The 19,860-nt window shown below is 42.7% G+C and overlaps 1 protein-coding gene across 1 annotated transcript in view; it reads left to right on the top strand.

Annotated features, from left to right (window-relative positions):
• The window catches only part of rchy1 (ring finger and CHY zinc finger domain containing 1), a 34,524-nt gene extending 15,025 nt beyond the window's left edge, over positions 1-19,499 (top strand). The window contains exons 5-9 of the mRNA XM_072256518.1: positions 5,202-5,246; positions 5,954-6,012; positions 10,841-10,870; positions 14,421-14,541; positions 18,035-19,499. Of these exons, the coding sequence (XP_072112619.1) occupies positions 5,202-5,246; positions 5,954-6,012; positions 10,841-10,870; positions 14,421-14,541; positions 18,035-18,157 (378 nt within the window). The 3' untranslated portion in view covers positions 18,158-19,499. The remainder of the gene's footprint in view (positions 1-5,201; positions 5,247-5,953; positions 6,013-10,840; positions 10,871-14,420; positions 14,542-18,034) is intronic.
• Positions 19,500-19,860: the final 361 nt, after the last annotated feature.

Here is a 19,860-nt window from a genome sequence, read left to right as displayed (position 1 = left end):
TTGAAGCTGTTTACATTTGTCAGCTGGGCATCATCAGCAGTGATTTTTGGATCTATGGGATTGGTGTTTGGCACGGGTTGGTGAAGTACTTCAGTCTTGTTCAGGCTGATAGGCCAAAGGGCATAGCAGCAGCTGAGAATTTGTTCAGCAACTGTAGATCACTGTCTTGTATGCCAGGAGCACACAGTCATCAGCAAAGAGGGTTTCTTGAATGACATTTTGTCCGTGCGTTCAAGCGGGAAAGGTCAATGAGAGAGCCATCCAATCGGTACCTGATGTACACTCCCTCCTTCGGACCTTGGACAGCACATGATAACATGCAAGTGAAGAACAGATTGAACAGGACTGGGGCTAGTACACAGCCCTGCTTCACTCCACTGGAAATGGCAAATGCAGCTGACGTATCACCACAGCAAAGGACCTGTCCTGTCATTCCGTCGTGGAGCAACTGAATCATCTTCACGAATTTCCTCGGGCATCCGTAACGTCTCAGGATGATCCAAAGAGCCTCCCTATTTACAGTGTCAAATGCCTTTGTCAGGTCAATGAGGACAGAGTAAAGAGGCTTGTTCTGCTCGATGCACTTCTCCTGGATTTGCCTCGCAGCAAATATCATGTCTACTGTACTCCATTCTGGCCGAAATCCACACTGCGCCTCCAGGAGGTTCCTTTCCAAGACAGTGACAAGTCTGTTCAGGAGAATGCGGGCAAAAATCTTGCTTGCGACGGACAGCAGTGAGATACCCCTGTAGTTTCCGCTGTCTGATTTAATTCCCTTGTTTTTGTAGAGAGCCACGATGAGGGCATCACGGAAGTCATCAGGCATCTCCTCTGTGATCCAGATGTCTTCCAGGGTGTCTTGGAACGCCTGTAAGGCGTTTGCGCCTAATGCTTTGTAGATCTCGGCAGGAATGCCATCCTGCCCTGTTGCTTTATTTGAGTTCATCTGCGAGATCGCTTTCTTGATCTCATCAGTAGAGGGTGGCAGGTCTAGGTCGTCCAGGACTGGCTGCTGAGGGATCTGCTGTAAGACATCAGGATCAACTGTGGACGGCCTACTGAGTAGGTTTGTAAAGTGTTCAGCCCAGTAGTTTTTCAGTCCTTCCTGGTCTTTGATCAGGCTCGACCTATCAGATGACAGCAAGGGGGAGCATCCAGATTTAGAAGGACCATAAACTGACTTTATGGTGCTGAAGAACTCTGTGGTGGCATGTATGTCTGCATAGCGTTCCACCTGCTCAGCCTTTCTTTGCCACCACTCGTCCTGCATTTCTCGCAGTTCTGCGTGTACTTTGGACTGCAGGTGTTTAAACTTGTCTTTCTTTGAGACAGATGATGGATTATTCTGCCAGTCTGCATAGCCCTTGTTCTTGGCCCGAAGGGCTACTGAGATGGTCTTGTGGTTTTCATCAAACCAGTCTTGATGCACTCGGGTTTTCAGTCCGAGTACGGTTGTTGCAGTCTGCGTGATGACATCTTTGAACTGCGTCCACCTTTCGGACCAGGTTCCCACAAGCGGTGAATTGCCGGAGGGTTTTTCATTAAGTGCATCTTGAAAATGTTGGACTTGACCTGGGTCTTGCAGTCTGCCGATGTTGAATGACACTCTGACAGTCTTTGGTTGCTTACGATGCAAAGCGGCTATGTGCAGGTTGAGGACCGACCAAACCAGCCTGTGATCTGTCCAACACTCAGCACCTCGCACGGCCCGGGTGATGGTGACGTCTTGAAGGTCACGCTGGCGTACTATAACATGGTCGAGTAGGTGCCAGTGTTTGGACCTGGGATGCATCCAGTTTGTTTTGTATTTGTTTGCAAGTATGAACATCGTGTTAGTGATGCACAGATTGTGCTCGGCACACTTGCTCAGAAGCAGCAGGCCGTTACTGTTTAGTTTTCCCACCCCATGTCTCCCAAGGACGCCATCCCAGTTGTCGCTGTCTGTCCTCACCCTAGCATTGAAGTCGCCCAAGGTGACGAATTTGTCGCTGGCGGGGATTGTCCAAATAATCTGGTCCAGGTCCTCGTAGAAACTTTCCTTGTCTTTGTCTGGACTCATGAGAGTTGGTGCATAGACACTGACAATGGTGATATAGCAGGACTTGCTGAGAGGAAAGCGGAACTTAATGAAACGTTCAGTTATTCCAGTGGGTAGAGTAGGGATGTTCTTCAACGGAGCAGTTTTGATTGCAAAACCTACTCCATGGATCCTGTCGTCAGTCTGTGGTTTCCCTTTCCAAAAGAACGTATATCCACTCACTGCTTCCGGTAATGAACACTCGTCTGCAAGCCTGGTCTCACTGAGTGCAGTGATGTCAGTGCAATAACGGCGAAGTTCGGCCGCTGTGAGTGCTGTTCGTCTTTCAGGCCTTGCCACCTTGTCTCTATGCAGCAGGGTGCGGATGTTCCAGGCTCCAAAGATGGGCTTTCTTTGATTTGTTTTTCTTGATGCATGTTGACTGCTAAGGAGATGATCCGCCAGCTGCAGTTAGCTAGCCAGATGTTGTGGTGCAGGCAATGTTTAGGGACCTTTTCTTACCCCCTCCCTCATGCGAGGGTGGGCAGTGCTGTCCTAAAAAAGGCTGCCCAGTCGCCCTGGATGCTGCCGGACATCTCTGCTGCCCCGGGTACAGAGACGAACGACCACTGGGTTCAAAGGCCGCCTATGTGCAGGTCTGTGACTACGACTGCTGGTGGTTATTTCCACCTGTCGCTTCGCCACTCCTCCATCGCCGCAGGGCTTGACGAGTTGAGTTTGGACTGAGATGAATCGCACAACAGAAACCTGTGCGTGATGGAGTTTGAAACAGCCGTTGCACAGGGGCAATCCCACTCTCAGCAGATGAGACCTTGATCCAGTGGCACAGACAACCGTTACGGCTGGAGACCTCTGCTGCTGCAGTGGATGACCAGGACATCTAAGTGTCTTGTCATGCTCTTAGCGCTCCACAACACCTGCTGGGCCTGCCTTCTTGACTGTTGGACCATTAATCAGTCTCCTCCACTCAATCTGCCAGGGCCAGACTTCACACGCTGAGATAGACAGATTCCCTACCTCACCGAGGGTCGAAGACCCGTCAGCTACCCTCACCTGGTCTGGCCCGTCTGCTGAGACGGTTTACCAGGGTGTGGTCGCTGCGTGTGTTATAGCTACTTGGAGCCACAGGTGAGAGCTGAGCGCCAGGTGGGAACCAAAGGTGGACGAACTGTCCTAAAAAGGGCACGGGAGGCCCCCCCCCCACCAGAGGTGCTACCCCTCCCTAGACACCCCATACAATGTTGGAAAATGCATGATCATGCACTTTGGTAGTAGAAACAAATGTACATACTATTTTCTAAATGGGGAGAAGATCCAAAAATCTGAGATGCAAAGGGACTTGGAAGTCCTTGTGCAGAACACACTAGAGGTTAACTTGCAGGTTGAGTTGGGGGTGAGGAAGGCAAATGCATTGTTAACATTCATTTCAAGAGGTCTTGAATACAAGAGCAGGGATGTGATGCTGAGGCTTTATAAGGCACTGGAGAGGCCTCACTTTGAGTATTGCGAACAGTTTTGAGCTCCTCATCTAAGAAAAGTAGTGCTGGCATTGGAGAGGGTCCAGAGGGAATTCAGAAGGACGATTCCAGGAATGAAAGGGTTATCATCCGAGGAATGTTTGACTCTGGGTCTGTACTTGCTGGAATTTAGGATGAGGGGGAGAATCTTATTGAAATTTTTCAAATGTTGAAAGGCCTAGACAGAGTAAATGTGGAAAGGATGTTTCTCATTGTGGGGGAGTCTAGGACAAGAGGGCACAGCCTCAGGATAGAGGGGCATCCATTTAAAACAGATGTGGAGAAATTTCTTTAGCCGGAGTGTGGTGAATTTATTACCACATGCAGCTATGGAGGCCAGGTCATTGGGTGTATTTAAGGCAAAGCTTGATAGGTTCTTGATTGGACACGGCATCAAACGTTACAGGGAGAAGACCGGGGAGTGGGACTGAGGAGGGGTAGAAAAAGGATCAGCGATGATTGAATGGCAGAGCAGACTCTGGGTCAGATGGCCTAATTCTGTTGACCATCTATATTCATCTCATTTTCTAGTACTTGGCCTGTAGCTTCTGTGCTTCAGTGAGCATGCCATGGTGGCATAGTGATTAATGCAAGCTATTACAGCTCGGGGCATTAGAGTTTGGAGTTCAATCTCAGCATCCTCTGTAAGGAGTTTGTACGTTCTCCCCGTGGAATGCCTGGATACTCTCCATGTGCTCTGATTTCCTCTCACAGTCCAAAGATGTACTGGTTAGTAGGTTAATTGGTCATTGTAAATTGTCCACTGTTTAGGCTTAGAGTTGAATCGGGGGTTGCTGGCAGTGTGGCTCAAAGGGCCAGAAGGGCCTATTCCACGTTGTATTTCTAAATTTATTTTTTTTTAAATGGTATCAATACAGAATAAAGTGTAAAGACTACTGAAAAAGTGCAGTGCAGTTAAATGATAAAGTGCAAGATCATGACAAGGTAGATTGTGAGGTCGAGTCGAGTCATCTTGTACAAGAGCTCTGTTCAAGAGTGATAACAGAATTAAAGACCAATAATACCCCTGCTCTTGTGAGCATCAGGATGAAAATAGTTCTGAGTCATGAAAATGTGACTTGTCACTTCATCTAGAATTTTGTTTAGATTTTCTGTTTAGGCTGGGTCAAAAAATGAGGCTTTTACATGCAGAAGGAGTGACAGATAACAAATGCGTTGTTTGATTATAGAATTGCATAAGGAGCTAATCGGGGGAGCTAACAGTTTGCTCAGCAAGATGAGATCGAAGGACTGTCTTAAAAGAAGAGAGAATGAGTTTGGGGCCCCTTCACCCTCAATTTTGGGACTATACCCTCCACCCTTCAATTGTTCGCTTTCTATCAAGCATTGCTTTTGTAGTCATTTATTCCACTGGAGTTCCAATACTGGCCCTTTTTCTCTCATTCACTGCAGGCAGAGCCATTTCTTGCACTTGATTTGTCAATTTTCTCATTTTACTTCATGCCCACTGTCATGAAAACTTCACTAAATACACTAGCTTAACGTGGTCTGTGGTTTTTAATCAAAATAATGTTAGTTGTCATCGGAGTTGTATCGGTGTATTTATTGTTGGTATGTTTAACCTTTTCTGTTCATTGCTATCATTAATGGTATTTGAATACTGACTTGAGTATTATGTCTTTCAGTGTGTTGAAAACGTTTCACGACAGAACTGCCCAGTATGCATGGAGGTAAGATCAAAGCATTTGTTGTAGATAGAATTGGTGCTGGGTCTGTTGCTGACTACAAGTATTTCTATATTCCAGAACTGACCACTAGCTCCTAACCTTAGCCACCCAATTCCTCTCATCCAGTTCACAACGGATAAATTGAGCAGTTGGGTGTTAGGCATATACATTACAGATTTGTCCACCTTCTGAAGGCAACAGTTTTCATCATAAACTAACCAAGCACAAGTTATTGTGAACAACAAAACATTGCCCTAGAGTCATGAATAACACATGGATCTCCAACAATGATTGATTCTTAGTAGGTTGTCGACACTACTAATCCTTTCCATGAGGATTGTATGATGGAGGAGCCAGAGCACGTGACTATTAAATAAGAGGCTTTGGTTCAGACTCTGAGTTGAGTCTAAGTGAAAAGGTCACTGCATTGAGCTGTGTTCACATATCTTTGGCACACTCAAATGAAATGTGTGCTGGATATACAGCTCAAAATACAGCCTTTGGGTCCAGGGGTACTTGCTGGGGATTTCCACTCCACAGGAAGTTACTCTCGTATGGTGGTAACAAAATTGTGTTGATTTCCTGAGCCTTGCTTTCTTTGAAACAGGTTCACCTGTCCCGGCAGGGAATCTATCTTGGGAACTAAAATTCCCTCTGTCTCTACACTTTACCAGTTATTTCTCCTGACTCTCTCATTTTTACTGTAACAGGACATTCATACGTCTCGTATTGGCGCTCACGTCCTTGCCTGTGGGCATCTTCTTCACAAGTAGGTGAACTTAATTCTAACTTTTCACCAAGCAGGTGACTTGGGTAAATGTGCATTCTGTTGCATCTTGTGAGATCTGCAGCTATTCATTAAAGCAATTGATGAAGTGCAGTGATGATCCAGTGCAGCTAGAAGTATACCTCCTTAGAAGCATTCTTGGGTATCTGTCAACACTTGACAATTGGCTGAAAGAAATGAAAATGAAAAGTATACTGTGTGTTAAAGGTTTGGACCCGGTGCTTTATTCTTCTTCCTTGAGCTGTGTCTTCCTGCAGCAGTCAGTTTCAGACCTGTAGATACATATTGGAACTAATAGCACCAAAGCAAGAGTTTAAGCTATGAATGGGCACATTCTTAATTCATCTCTTTTGGTGGCTAAAGTTTACTCTTAGAGTATTATCAGCAGCACATGTACTATTGTGATCCTAAAGGTTTTAAAATAGTTTAGTGGTAAGCTGGGACAGTATGCTATTAAGTTCTCCCTTAGGGGCTGTTTGCATTGTACAGTAAAACTAATCTGCTCAAGATGTAGGAGACTGCAGATGCTGGAATTTGAAACAACGAACAATCTGCTGGAGGAACTCTGGGATGAGCAGTATTTGTCCCGAGAGGAGATCTTGCCTCTCCACTCTGCACAGTTTCAACATGAAATATCACTATTCTGATAATCCACTTTCCAGGTGATATTTGCCATGTTCCTTGTCCACTCATGTAGCTCTGGTTCCTGCACTCTCCATCCCACTCTGGTTTCACTTGCAGGGCCCCAGTTCCTAGAAAATTTATAATAATATGGTGTGACGTAAAACAAGAAATTAAATGTCGATGAGGCATTAATGGGAAGAACATTCAGTTGTCTTGGAAATCTGCCAATATGGCACCACCAAAGTCAGATTATTGGAATTTTATTGTAATGTGACCACCTACATGACGCAGAATGTACAGGAGAAGCATTATTAGAATCATTTTGATGCACTCTGCCAAAGTTTAAGTTAATGTAAATGTACATTGTGTCTTTGACAGGTGAAGTAATAACATTTGGTATGGTGTATTCTTTAAATAGTGATCCATGTACTCGTGAGCATCTGTCATTGGAGTGGAAAGCTTGAAATTAAGCAGGCTAAGAGAGAACAAATCAATTGTCCCCTTGTCTTGCATCAGAGCAAAATAAGAAATAGCATACTGCCTGTCTGTTGTCCCACGTCTGCCTGGTGTTATTTTCTCACTGCAATTCTTGACGTTATTGATTGTAATGTGCCTATGTAGCTGCATCTTTATATGGTGGGCACCTCAGTGGTGCAAATGAAAGTTGAAAGTCTTCACCATTTTTCTCAACTTATTGATCTTGTTGCAGTATGTTGGGAATGAAATGTATTGAATCTTTGAGACTCGGTGATCACGTCAGTTGGAGTTACAACACTACTCATGACAGGAATCCAGGCCAGGCTACAAACTAGTGCATAGCATGAAAATCTCTGTTCTGTTGTGGTCAAGCAGAGAGAAATTATGGACTTGAATTTGTCCAAGTGAGTCATGCTCTATGGGACCTTTCCCTTCACCTCTAGCTCAAAAAAGTTATAGTGTGTTGATGTTAATTATCACTGGCCATGGCTTTGGCTATTTTTGCCCAATATCTGGAATTAGGTTTATAAAGCTCTGGTTTCAGGACCACTGTTTAAATCCCACATTTACTAATGTTTCTGATCATCTGCCTAGTATCTCATACATGGTCACCATTAAAGGATGGCATACTGGTACTTGGACAAATTCAAGCCCATAATTTCTCTCTGCTTGGCCACAAGAGAACAGAAATTTTCATTCTATGCATTAGTTTGTAGCCTGGCCTGGATTCCTGTCATGAGTAGTATTGTAACTCCAACTGTGCTGCCACACGACTGCAGTGATGCGCGTTCCATCCTGACCTCCGATGCTGGTTTTGGAGTTTGTACTTTTTGTGAACCAGTGGATTTTCTGCAGCTACCCCAGCTTCTTCCCATGTCCTAAAGTCATGCAGGTTGGTATACTAATTGGCACTGTAAATTGTGTCTTATGTAGGGAAGAGTTAGCATATATCTTGAGTTGACTGTATGGCGGGGAAAAGAAGGGAATATTGTAGGGTCAGCATTAGGTGACCAGCCTGGACTCAGTGGGCATAAGGGCCTGTATTCATGCTGTATGTCCCTGACTTAATATCAGATTCTGATGGGCAACAATCCTGCAAAGAATCTCCCCATTATGATAATGATAAGCACCAAGTTGTAAATTGCTTATTGTTTTTAAACCTTTAACATCGTTGAGCTTCCTGTTAGATGGCTTCATCAACCTGGTAGGGAAGTTCCAATTATTTAAACATTTCACTCAAATGGAGTGACAGTGTGCCAAACCCCCGGTTCAGATTCAGCTGGAGATTTTTGTCCAGTTCTGGGCTTCGCAGTTTAGGAATGATGTAGGGGAGAGTTATTAGAATAGCTTCAGGAATGAAGAACTTCATTTCCATGGAGACACTGGAGAAGCTGGGGTTATCTTCCTCAAGGTAAAAAAATAAAAAAAAAAAAGAATGCTTTGGAGGAGATGTGAAGAAAATGCGAGTTCTTTTACATAATGTAGTGAAGTTCTGGAATGTGCTATCTAAAATATGGAAGTGGATGCAGAAGGAACTTTCAAAGGAGAATTGGAGATGTATATGTAAACTTCCTACTAGGTTTATGGAAAAAGGCAGTGCAGATACAATAAATTAAATGGCCAGTAATATCACTTCAAAGGGTAATTTGAGTTTACAGTGTACAATTAGATAAAACCTAGAAAAATTTGTTTCTTTAGCCTCTTGCATCTATTGGTATGTCTGAAACTGATTCACAGCTATTGCACTATCTTTGACTCTGTAGTGTCCATTTTAATGCAAAAGCCAATTTGTGTACAGCAAGCTCTCACAAGCTCAGTGTAATTATGTTCAGTGATAGGGTAATGTCATTTTAGGATTAAGTATTATCAGGAACTTTAGAGAGAACTTTCCTGCTCTTCTGTCTTTTAACAACTTTAGTCTGGTGCCTAATACCTGAAAATTCAAAGTAAATTTATTATCAAGCTACATGTATGTCACCACATACTACCCTGAGATTCACTTTCTTGAGGGCATTCATAGTAAATAGAAAGAAACACAATAGAATCAATGAAAAACTGCAGATTACAGAGGCAAACAAACGACCAATGTGCAAAAGACAACAAGCTGTGCAAATACAAATTAGAAAAAAAAAACAATAAATATCAAGAGCTCAAGTTTTGTAGAGTCCTTAAAGTGAGTCAGTCCATAGGTTGTGGAATCACTTCAGTTTTCGTGTGAGTTAAGTTGTTCCCCCTTGGCTCAAGAGCATGATGGCTGAGGGGTAATAACTGTTGCTGGAGTTGGTGGTGTGGGACTTGAGGCTGACACCTCCTTCCTGATGGCAGCAGTGGGAAGAGAGCATGGCCTAGATGGTGAGGGTCTTTGATGATGGATGCTGCTTTCCTGCAACAGTGCAGTTGTGCTCAATGGTGAGGAGGGCTTCACCATGATGAACTGGGCTGTATGACCAGGGTCCTAAAGATGGGTATCTGCCCAAAGCATCGACTGTTTATTCTTTTCCACAGACGCTGCCTGACCTGAGTTCCTCCAGTCTTTTTTGTGTGTGTTGCTTTGGACTTCCAGCATCTGCAGACTTTCTTGTATTTGGGCTGTACCCACTACTTTTTGTAGGTTTTTCCATTCAAGAGCATTGGTGTTCTATACTGTACCAGGCCACGATGCAGTCAGTCACTATACTCTCCACCGTGCATCTATAGAATTTTGTCAAAGTTTTAGATGACATGCTGAATTTTAGCAAACTTCTGAGAAAGTGGAGGCGCTGCCGTGCCTTCTTTGTAATGGCACTGAGATCGACAGATTCTCTGAAACATTAGCGCTGACCCTCTCCATCTTTGATCCCCTGATAGGGTCAGGTTAATGGGCCTCCAGTTTCTTCATCCTGTAGACAATAAACCATTCAGCCAGATTTTCAATATCACTCCTGTATGCTGATTCGTCACCACCTTTGATTTGGCGAATGACAGTGGTGTCATCAGCAAACTTAAATATGGCATTGGAGCTGTGTTTAGTCTCCCAGTCATAAGTAAAAAGCAAGTAGAGCAGGGGGATAAGCACACAACCTGTGACGCATCTTTGCTGATGGTAATTGTGGAGGAAATGTTGTCAATCTGAACAGACCGGTGTCTGCAAGTGAAGAAATTGAGGAACCAATTGAGGTAATTAAGGCCTTTGCCAAGACTACACTCCCCTCAGAACCATGCTGGGGTCTGTTGTGCTCACATGACCTATAGCCTTGTTAGTGTGCTAACTACTAAAAATTAAATGTCTAAAAGTTAAATGGTAGTTATCAAATGCATCTTCCTAACCATGCAGGTCCCCTTCCCATGGCAAACTTTCCATAGGTTACTGTTAATCACCATAAAAGGCTATGCCTGGGCCCAGTGAATATTGAACAAAGCAGTCCCAATAATGAAGCGGTTTCAATTCCCTTACTATGGTTGTGCTCAGGTTAACATCACAGGAAAGGAGGAAAAGTTTACAAGTTACTTGTTGCTGCTTGGTGTTAAATTTTAAGTTTTGTGAGGATTGGATTAATTTGAACTATTTCATCTGGACCAGAATTGTTTATAGAGACTCAATAACAGTGAATCAATATTTTCCTGAAAATGAATGCATGCATCCAGTTTCTGATGCAAATGTAGGTAGACATGAAAATTGGTTGGTGTGAACCTTAACACAACTTTATTTACTTTTTATTTTTCTTTCCAGGACTTGCCATGAAATGCTGTTTAATAAAGGGTGAGTCTTTACTTCCTGACCCATCTTAGGAAAGCAAAATAAATTCTGAGCAACATACCAAAGGAACATTGCCTAGAAACTAACATGTAGCATTCCCAGCCCATCAGAAGTGTATGTTTAAATTTCCAGAGCGGCATGACTTGCGGGTAATGGGAACCAGAGTGCCAGAACGCTTGGTGGAGAGGTTGTGGAGGCAGGTGTTGGTAATACCTCTGACAAAGTTGGAAATGAAAAGGTTGAGCATGGTGCAACTGGTGTCTTGAGTTGTGTAAATATCAGTGCAAGTTGTAGGAAAGACAGGTGATCGTGCTGAAGATGAGATAGCTGGATTACAAACAGGCAAAGTGTAGTGAGGAGAGGCTGTTGATGGGGCAAAATTGCAGTCAGCAGGATGAGTTGCAATGTAAAAGGCCAACAGAATTGAAAAAGGTAAATACAGGACTGAAGGTGTTACATTTGAATGTGCGCAATATACGGAATGAGGTAGCTGAATTTGTAGCATAGTTGCAGATTGGCATGTATAATGTTGCAGGCATCTCTGTATCATGGCTGAAAAGATTATAGCTGAAAGCTTAATGTCCTAGGGTACACCACTGAATCAAAAGGACAGACAGAAAGGTATTGCTCTGTTAGTAAAAAAGGAAATCAGATAAATAAAAGAGGAGACATAGGGTCAGAAGGAGTTAAATTATTGTGGATAGAGCTAAGGAACGGCAAGGGTAAAAACTCCTTGATAGGAGTTGTATATAGATACCTAAACAGTAGTTAGGATGTGGTCTACAAATTACAAGAGATAGAAAATGCATGCCAAAAGGCAATGTTACAATAGTTATGGAGGATTTCATTATGCAGCTAGATTGGGAAGATCAAATTGGTGCTGGATTCCAGGAAAGGAAGTTTCTAAAGTGCCTACAAGATAGCTTTTTTTGTGCAGCTCATGGCTGAGCCCACTAGGGCGATCAACAATTCTGGATTGGGTGTTGTGCAGTGAACCAGAATTGATAGAGAGCTTAAGGTAAGAGAACCCTTGAGGGTAAGTGATCAGAATATGATCAAATTCACCCTGAAATTTGAGAACGAGATGCTTAAAGTCAAATATATCAGTATTACAATGGAGTAAAGAGAATTGGAGGCATGAGAGAGGAGTTGGCCAGAACTAGTTGGAAAGGAACATTGGCAGGGATGACAGCACAACAGCAATTAGTGAGAAATTAGAGGATTGGGAAGCTTTTAAAAGCCAATAGAAGGCAACTAAAAAAGTAATTAAGAAGGTGAAGATGAAATATGAAAGTAAGTTAGCCAATAATATTAAAGAGGATACCAGAAGTTTCTTCAGATACATGAAGTGTAAAAGAGAAGCAAGATTGGATATCAGACCGCTGAAAAACTATGCTGGTGAGGTAGTAATGGGGGGAACAAGGAAATGGCGGATGAATTGATTAAGTAGTTTGCATCAGTTTTCACTGTGGAAGACACTAGCAGTATGGTGGAAGTTCCAGGTGTCAGAGGTCATGAACTGTTTGAAGTTATCATTACTGGAGAGAAGGTTTGCAGGAAACTGAAAAGTCTGAAGGTAGATAAGTCACCTGGACCAGATGCTGTACATCTGAAAGAGGTGGCTGAAGAGATTGTGGAGGCATTAGTAATGATCTTTCAAGAATCACTAGATTATGGAATGGTTTCAGAAGACTGGAAAATTGCAAATATCACTCTATCTTTCAAGAAAGGAGAGGGTCAGAAGAAAGGAAGTGATAGACCAGTTATTCTAACCTTGGTGGTTGGGAAGATGTTGGAGTTGATTATTAAGGATGAGGTCTCAGGCTACTTGGAGGCACATGATAAAATAGGCTGTAGTCAGCATGGTTTCTTCAAGGGAAAATCTAGCCTGGCAAATCTGTTGGAATTATTTGAAGAAATATCAAGCAGGATAGACAAAGGAGAATTGGTTGATGTGTACTTGGATTTTCAGAAGGCCTTTGACAAAGTGCCACACATGAGGCTGCCTAACAAACTACGAGCCCATGATATTACAGGGAAGATTCTAGCATGGATAAAGCAGTGGTTGACTGTCAGGAGGGAAAGAATGAGAATTAAGGGAGCATTTTCTGGCTGGTTGCTGGAGGCTAGTGGTGTTCCACAGGGGTCTCTGTTGGAACTGATTGTTTTTACGTTATGTCAATAATTTGGATGATGGAATTGATGGCTTTTTACAAAGTTTGCTGATGATTATGGATAGGTAGTTTTGAAGTAGAGAGGCTACAGAAGGATTTAGCCAGATTAGGAGAATGAGCAAAGAAATTGCATATGGAATACAATGTTGGGAAGTGTAGTGTCATGCATCTTGGTAGAAGAGATAATATGCTTGACTCTTTTCTAAATGGAGAGAAAATACAAAAAAAGTACTGAGGTGCAAAGGGTCTTGGGAGTCCTTGTACAGGATTCCCTAAAGGTTAATTTGCAGGTTGAGTCTGTGATGAGGAAGTCAAATGTGTTGTTAGCATTTATTTCAAGAGGATTAGACTATAAAAGCAAAGATGTAATGTTGAGATTTTATTAAGCATTGATGAGGCCTCACTTGGAGTATTGTGAACAGTTTGTGAACAGAAAGGATGTGCTGAAACTGGAGAGGGTTCAAAGGAGGTGCACAAAACGATTCCAGGATTGAATGGCTTGTCATATGAAGAGTGCTGGATGGCTCTAGGCCTGTATTCACTAGAATTCAGAAGAATGAGAGGTAATCTCATTGAAACTTATCAAATGGTGAAAGGCCTTGATAGAGTGAATGTGGAGAAGATGATTCCTGTGGTGGGAGAGCCGAAGACTGGGGGGGACAGCCTCAGAATAGAGGGGTGTCCTTTTAGAATGGAAATGAGGAGGAATTCCTTTAGCCAGAAAGTGGTGAATCTGGGGAATTCTTTGTCACAGGCAGCTGTGGAGGCCAAGTTTTTATGTATAGTTAAGACTGAAGTTAATAGTTTCTTGATCAGTCAGGGCATGAAGGGATACAGGATGAATGCAGGAGGTTGGGGCTCAGAGGGAAAGTTAGATCTGCCATGATGATGACGGAGCAGACTCGATTGGCCAAATGGTCTATTTCTGCTCCTATAGCTTATGGTCTTATGGACCTAACCTAGAAATGATTGCCGTTGTGCTCTGCTTTAAAATTAAGAAATGTTCACATGTGTATCATAAGACATCAGTGTAACTTAATTTCATGGCACTTGGTACTTTTGGAGAGCCAGAGAGAGGGATGCCTTTCCCGGCAGCATATGAAGGAACAGCACAAGTCCAACAGCATATAACAAACAGGCTGCTAGATAAACTCAGTGGCTCAAGGTTTTCTGTGCAGGGGAGAGGAATTCTTTCTAGTTTTAACTCAAACCATCAACAGTTTTTCTCACTACTTGCCCCTTTGAGTTCTTTCAACAGGTTATTTGTTGCCCCAAATTCCTGGTTCTAGAGTCTCTTGTGTCTCTTCTGATAACAGTGAAATCCAGCCCATGGTGTTTGACTGGCCTACCTAAACTCATCTATATACCTGTTGTTTCAGAGCCTATCGGTGTCCTTTGTGTATGCAGTCTGCGACGGACATGAGTAAGTACTGGGAAGAGCTGGATACAGAAATCGCTCAGACACCAATGCCATCTGACTATCAGAACATGGCTGTTAAGGTAAGAGTTCAATTGTACGCAACTAATGTGTTAGTCATAAGAGTATTAGAGCCATACAGCGAGACTATTTAGCTCAGGGAACCCATGCTGACCATTTCCATAATTCCAGGCACTGCCTAAGGCTGCAAAGTTAATCCATTAAACAGATTCTGCAGTGATTATACTACTGATGATGTCCTTGTTTAAACTTCACTTAACTGCCTTATGGACCTAGGAAACACATGCTATTACATGGAACAAAATGTAGAGGCACATTGCAGTGAAACAGGCCTTTTGGCCAACTGATTCCACATCAGCTATCAACCACCCATTTACACTAGAGTCACAGATCAATACAGCATAGATGTAGGTCCCTTGACCCAACCAGTCTATGCTGGCCATTGTGCCATCCCTCTTCCCAGAAATACCAGTTTCTTGTTTTCAGCACATATTCCTTTATGTTGTTTTTCTCCATGTACCTGTCCAAGTGCTGCTTAAATAATACTTCTGTACCTAACTCAACCACTTCTTCTGACAGCTCATTCCATATACTCGATCACCCTCTGTAGAAAAAAAGTTATCCCTCAGGTCCCTTTGAAATCTTTCCAGTCTCACCCTCAATCTACTCCTGCAGTCCAGATGAAGGGTATCAACCCAAAACACCAACTAAGCATTACCCTTCACAGGTGCTCCCTGACCCGCTGAGTTCCTCTAACGTTTTGTTCTTTACACTAATTTCCAAACTCTGCACTTTGTGTCTGTACTGCTATATTTATGACAGTTTAGCTTCTGACAGTTCAGTAACTGTAGTGATGGACCACTAACGGAGACAGCAGGAGTTCCAGTTCCATGTGCCAGGGCCGTGTGATATCTCTCACAAGAGGGGCTCTACTCTTCCTAGCTGGTCTGCAGGTAACTCCCATCCTGTACCGCATGTTGACGTGAAGCCCTCGGAAATGGTCTGACCAGTCATTTGATTGCCTCAGTTGGTAATTTAAATCTTAGCCTGCCACTTAGAGTCATAGAGTGCTATAGCACAGAAACAGACCCTTTGGCCCATCTAGTCTGTGCTGACATTTTATTCTGCCTCATCCCATTGGACTGTAGCTCTTCATACCCTTTCCATTCCAAACCTTTCCTAAATGTTGCAAAGGAACCTGCATCCACCACTTCCGCTGGCAGCTTGTTCCTCTGAGTGATTTCTGTCTGCAATTGTGAGAATAAGCCCTTTCACCCAGGACATACCCTCTTCTCATTGCTACTATCAGTTAGGGCAGTGGTCCCCAACCTCCAGGCCACGGACTGATACGGAGCCGTGAAGAATGCAGCGGTGCAGCGGTAGCCCGAACGTACCCAGCACATCTTTAAGAAAAAAGCGGAAATAAACAAGCTAATTAATTAGGTGCCGCCTGGCACGTAAATGTCGGCCCAGATCAGAGGTGACGCAATTGGCAATCACCTCTGATCTGGGCAGACATTAATGTGCCGGGCGGCACCTAATTAATTAGCTTGTTTATTTTGGCTTTTTTCTTAAAGATGTGCTGGGTGCACTCCAGCTATCGCTGCATTCTTCGCGGCCTGATATCGGTCCATGGCCCGGAGGTTGGGGACCACCGAGTTAGGAGGTACAGAAACCTGAAGGCACACACTTAACAATTCAGAAACTGCTTCTTCCCCTCTGCCATCTGATTTCTGAATGGACATTCAGCCCATGAACACTGCCTCACTGCTATATTATTTCTATTTTTTGCAGTACTTATTTAATTTAACTATTTGATATGTTTTGTTTATTTCTGTATTGTTATATATTGTATTGCACTGCTGCCGCAAAGTTAACAAATTTCACAACATATGCTGGTGATGTTAAATCTGATTCTGAATTTTTTTTTTTATTCTGCTCTGTTTATAACATTCTAGGTTTTTACTGTTATGTAACTTTAGTTTTGAAATGATGGACTTCAGTAAGGCCTTTGACAAGGTCCCGCATGGGAGGTTAGTTAGGAAAATTCAGTCGCTAGGTATACATGGAGAGGTGGTAAATTGGATTAGACATTGGCTCGATGGAAGAAGCCAGAGAGTGGTGGTAGAGAATTGCTTCTCTGAGTGGAGGCCTGTGACTAGTGGTGTGCCACAGGGATCAGTGTTGGGTCCATTGTTATTTGTCATCTATATCAATGATCTGGATGATAATGTGGTAAATTGGATCAGCAAGTTTGCTGATGATACAAAGATTGGAGGTGTAGTAGACAGTGAGGAAGGTTTTCAGAGCCTGCGGAGGGACTTGGACCAGCTGGAAAAATGGGCTGAAAAATGGCAGATGGAGTTTAATACTGACAAGTGTGAGGTATTGCACGTTGGAAGGACAAACCAATGTAGAACATACAGGGTTAATGGTAAGGCACTGAGGAGTGCAGTGGAACAGAGGGATCTGGGAATACAGATACAAAATTCCCTAAAAGTGTCGTCACAGGTAGATAGGGTCGTAAAGAGAGCTTTTGGTACATTGGCCTTTATTAATCGAAGTATTGAGTATAAGAGCTAGAATGTTATGATGAGGTTGTATAAGGCATTGGTGAGGCCGAATCTGGAGTATTGTGTTCAGTTTTGGTCACCAAATTACAGGAAGGATATAAGTAAGGTTGAAAGAGTGCAGAGAAGGTTTACAAGGATGTTGCCAGGACTTGAGAAACTCAGTTACAGAGAAAGGTTGAATAGGTTAGGACTTTATTCCCTGGAGCGTAGAAGAATGAGGGGAGATTTGATAGAGGTGTATAAAATTATGATGGGTATAGATAGAGTGAATGCAAGCAGGCTTTTTCCACTGAGGCAAGGGGAGAAAAAAACCAGAGGACATGGGTTAAGGGTGAGGGGGGAAAAGTTTAAAGGGAACATTAGGGGGGGCTTCTTCACACAGAGAGTGGTGGGAGTATGGAATGAGCTGCCAGACGAGGTGGTAAGTGTGGGTTCTTTTGTAACATTTAAGAATGAATTGGACAGATACATGGATGGGAGGTGTATGGAGGGATATGGTCCGTGTGCAAGTCAGTGGGACTAGGCAGAAAATGGTTTGGCACAGCCAAGAAGGGCCAAAAGGCCTGTTTCTGTGCTGTAGTTTCTATGGTTTCTATGGATACTTGATCTTCGTTCTTGAATCAGAACATAGCGGCTGGTTCCCATTTCACTCCAATGAACCATCTTGGGAGTCCCAGTGCTTGTACTGAAGAATACTGCACGATAAGCAAACAGATGTCTTGGGAAGAGCCAAGGGAGCAAGTTCCTAGCTTCCCTTTTAGTAGTAGTAGGTCTCTCGCTTTTTCTACGTCAACATCTGATTGTTATCTTATTGTTGCCTGTGGGAGCTTACTGTGCAGAAATCAATTTTCTTCATGGGTTGAAAGTACTTTGGGGTGTCCTAAGGACATTAAAGGTGCTATAGAAATGCAAGCATCTGTGTATGCATCATGTTCTGTCATTATTGCTAATGAATACTTTATATTTGTGATTACCTCTGTAGATCATGTGTAATGACTGTCAGCTCCACAGTACTGTGCCATTTCATGTGTTGGGTCTGAAGTGCAGTGGGTGTGGATCGTACAACACTGCCCAGGATGGAGGACTAATCACTCTGCAGCAATGATACACAACCCATATTCTGTAGAATGCGCAATTAAACTCTTAAAAGTAGGCTTGCAATATCTCATTCCTTTGGACTATTTTTCAACCAGCAATCTTGATTCTAATTGATTCAGAAACCAGTCATACTTTTCAGCTCTTCAGCAGTATGTTCTGTTATTGTCTCCGTTTCCTAACAATTTCCTGCCTCTTACAAGAGCCAATTATTTAGAAGAAGTGTTCTTATTGTTCATCATAATGTTCTGTAAGACGCTTTATTTTGGACATCTTCATGACCTATAATTTTGGCTATTGGAAAAATCTCTTTCAGTCTGCAATTCAAAATTTCTGATGCAAGTTTTCCATGTCTCGTTATTCTTTCCAAGAGTACCTATGTTGGCAACATACTCTAGAAATATCAGAAGATCTTTTAAGCATGATAAATGTATAACACTTATTCTAAGGTGACTTTAGTTTACTCCTCTGTGACATTTGAATGCTGTATTGTTTTATACAATTTCCTCTGTGATTTTAACAGGACGATTTTGGGTTACACACTTAGTGACACAGCCCAGTAATTACAGGTGACCCATTCATAGTGTGCTACCAACTTGGTTAGAGCTAACATTAGCTCAGTGGGTAGCACATCTTCCGTTGAGTCAAGAGGTTCAAACAAAAAATTAGGCTGACGTCACAAACGAGAAAATCTGCAGCAGCCGGAAAGCCAAGCAACACACACAAAATGCTGGAGGAACTCAGCAGGCCAGGCAGCATCTGTGGAAAAAAGTATTGTCAATGCTTCTGGCTGAGACCCTTCATCAGGCCCAGTTTAGTAGCAAAGGAGTGCAGCACTGTCAAAGGTGCCAGTTTTGAAATTAACTGTTGCCTAATCAGATTCTAAAAAGTGTCTTGTGGCAGTCTTGAAGACTAGCAAGGGCATTCTTTCTCTTCAACCAACAGCTAAAATATTTAATTGCTATGTGAAAAGTATACACCATATTTCCTCCATTTTATCAGTAATTCAAAAATACTTCTTTGGCTTCAAAGCTGTTTAAGATTTTCTGACATCATGAGAAGTTCTATAATAAATGAAAGGGATAATAGTTACCACATGGAGTGTATATATCCTGGAAATGTAATTGGAGTCCATAGATCTGAAATGTGCCTAATACATCAGATCCCAGCTACTTTCATTATCTCCTGGTAACATTTTGATTTGGTGTGATTGCAGGGACAAGTGTACAAATTATTTAAGCTGTCATTTAACCAGATGGATGTGAATCTCTATGGATTGTATTTATTGCCCAAAACTCAATATTATGTTTTAACCTTAAAACAATTGTGTTGCTTTCTTATTACTTTATTATTGTTACATGTACCAAGATAGAGTAAAAAGCTTGTAGGCAATCTTCTTCACTGTCCACTATACATTGATTTTATTTTTTACATATACATACACATACAGAGACACACACCCCTACCTATTAGGCAGTACATTATGTTTCTTTGGAAGGACATACAGACTTTCTTACAGAGGACAGTGCAATTGAACTCTGATGCCCAAGCTGTAATAGGATTGCACTAGCCACTACACTACCAGGCTGCCCCATTTTGTGAATAGTATGTCTATCATTCCAAATGCCTCATTTCAGTAGGTTTATCTCCTCGCCCTCGTGTACAACAGCAGTGAGAACTTTGGTTTTAACTGTGCATCTTGGTCTTTTCAAC

The sequence above is a fragment of the Mobula birostris genome, chromosome 4 (assembly GCF_030028105.1).
Source record: "Mobula birostris isolate sMobBir1 chromosome 4, sMobBir1.hap1, whole genome shotgun sequence".
Lineage (NCBI taxonomy): Eukaryota > Metazoa > Chordata > Chondrichthyes > Myliobatiformes > Myliobatidae > Mobula > Mobula birostris.
The sequence above is the reverse complement of the archived record's forward strand: the minus strand, read 5'-3'. Positions and strand labels throughout refer to the sequence as shown.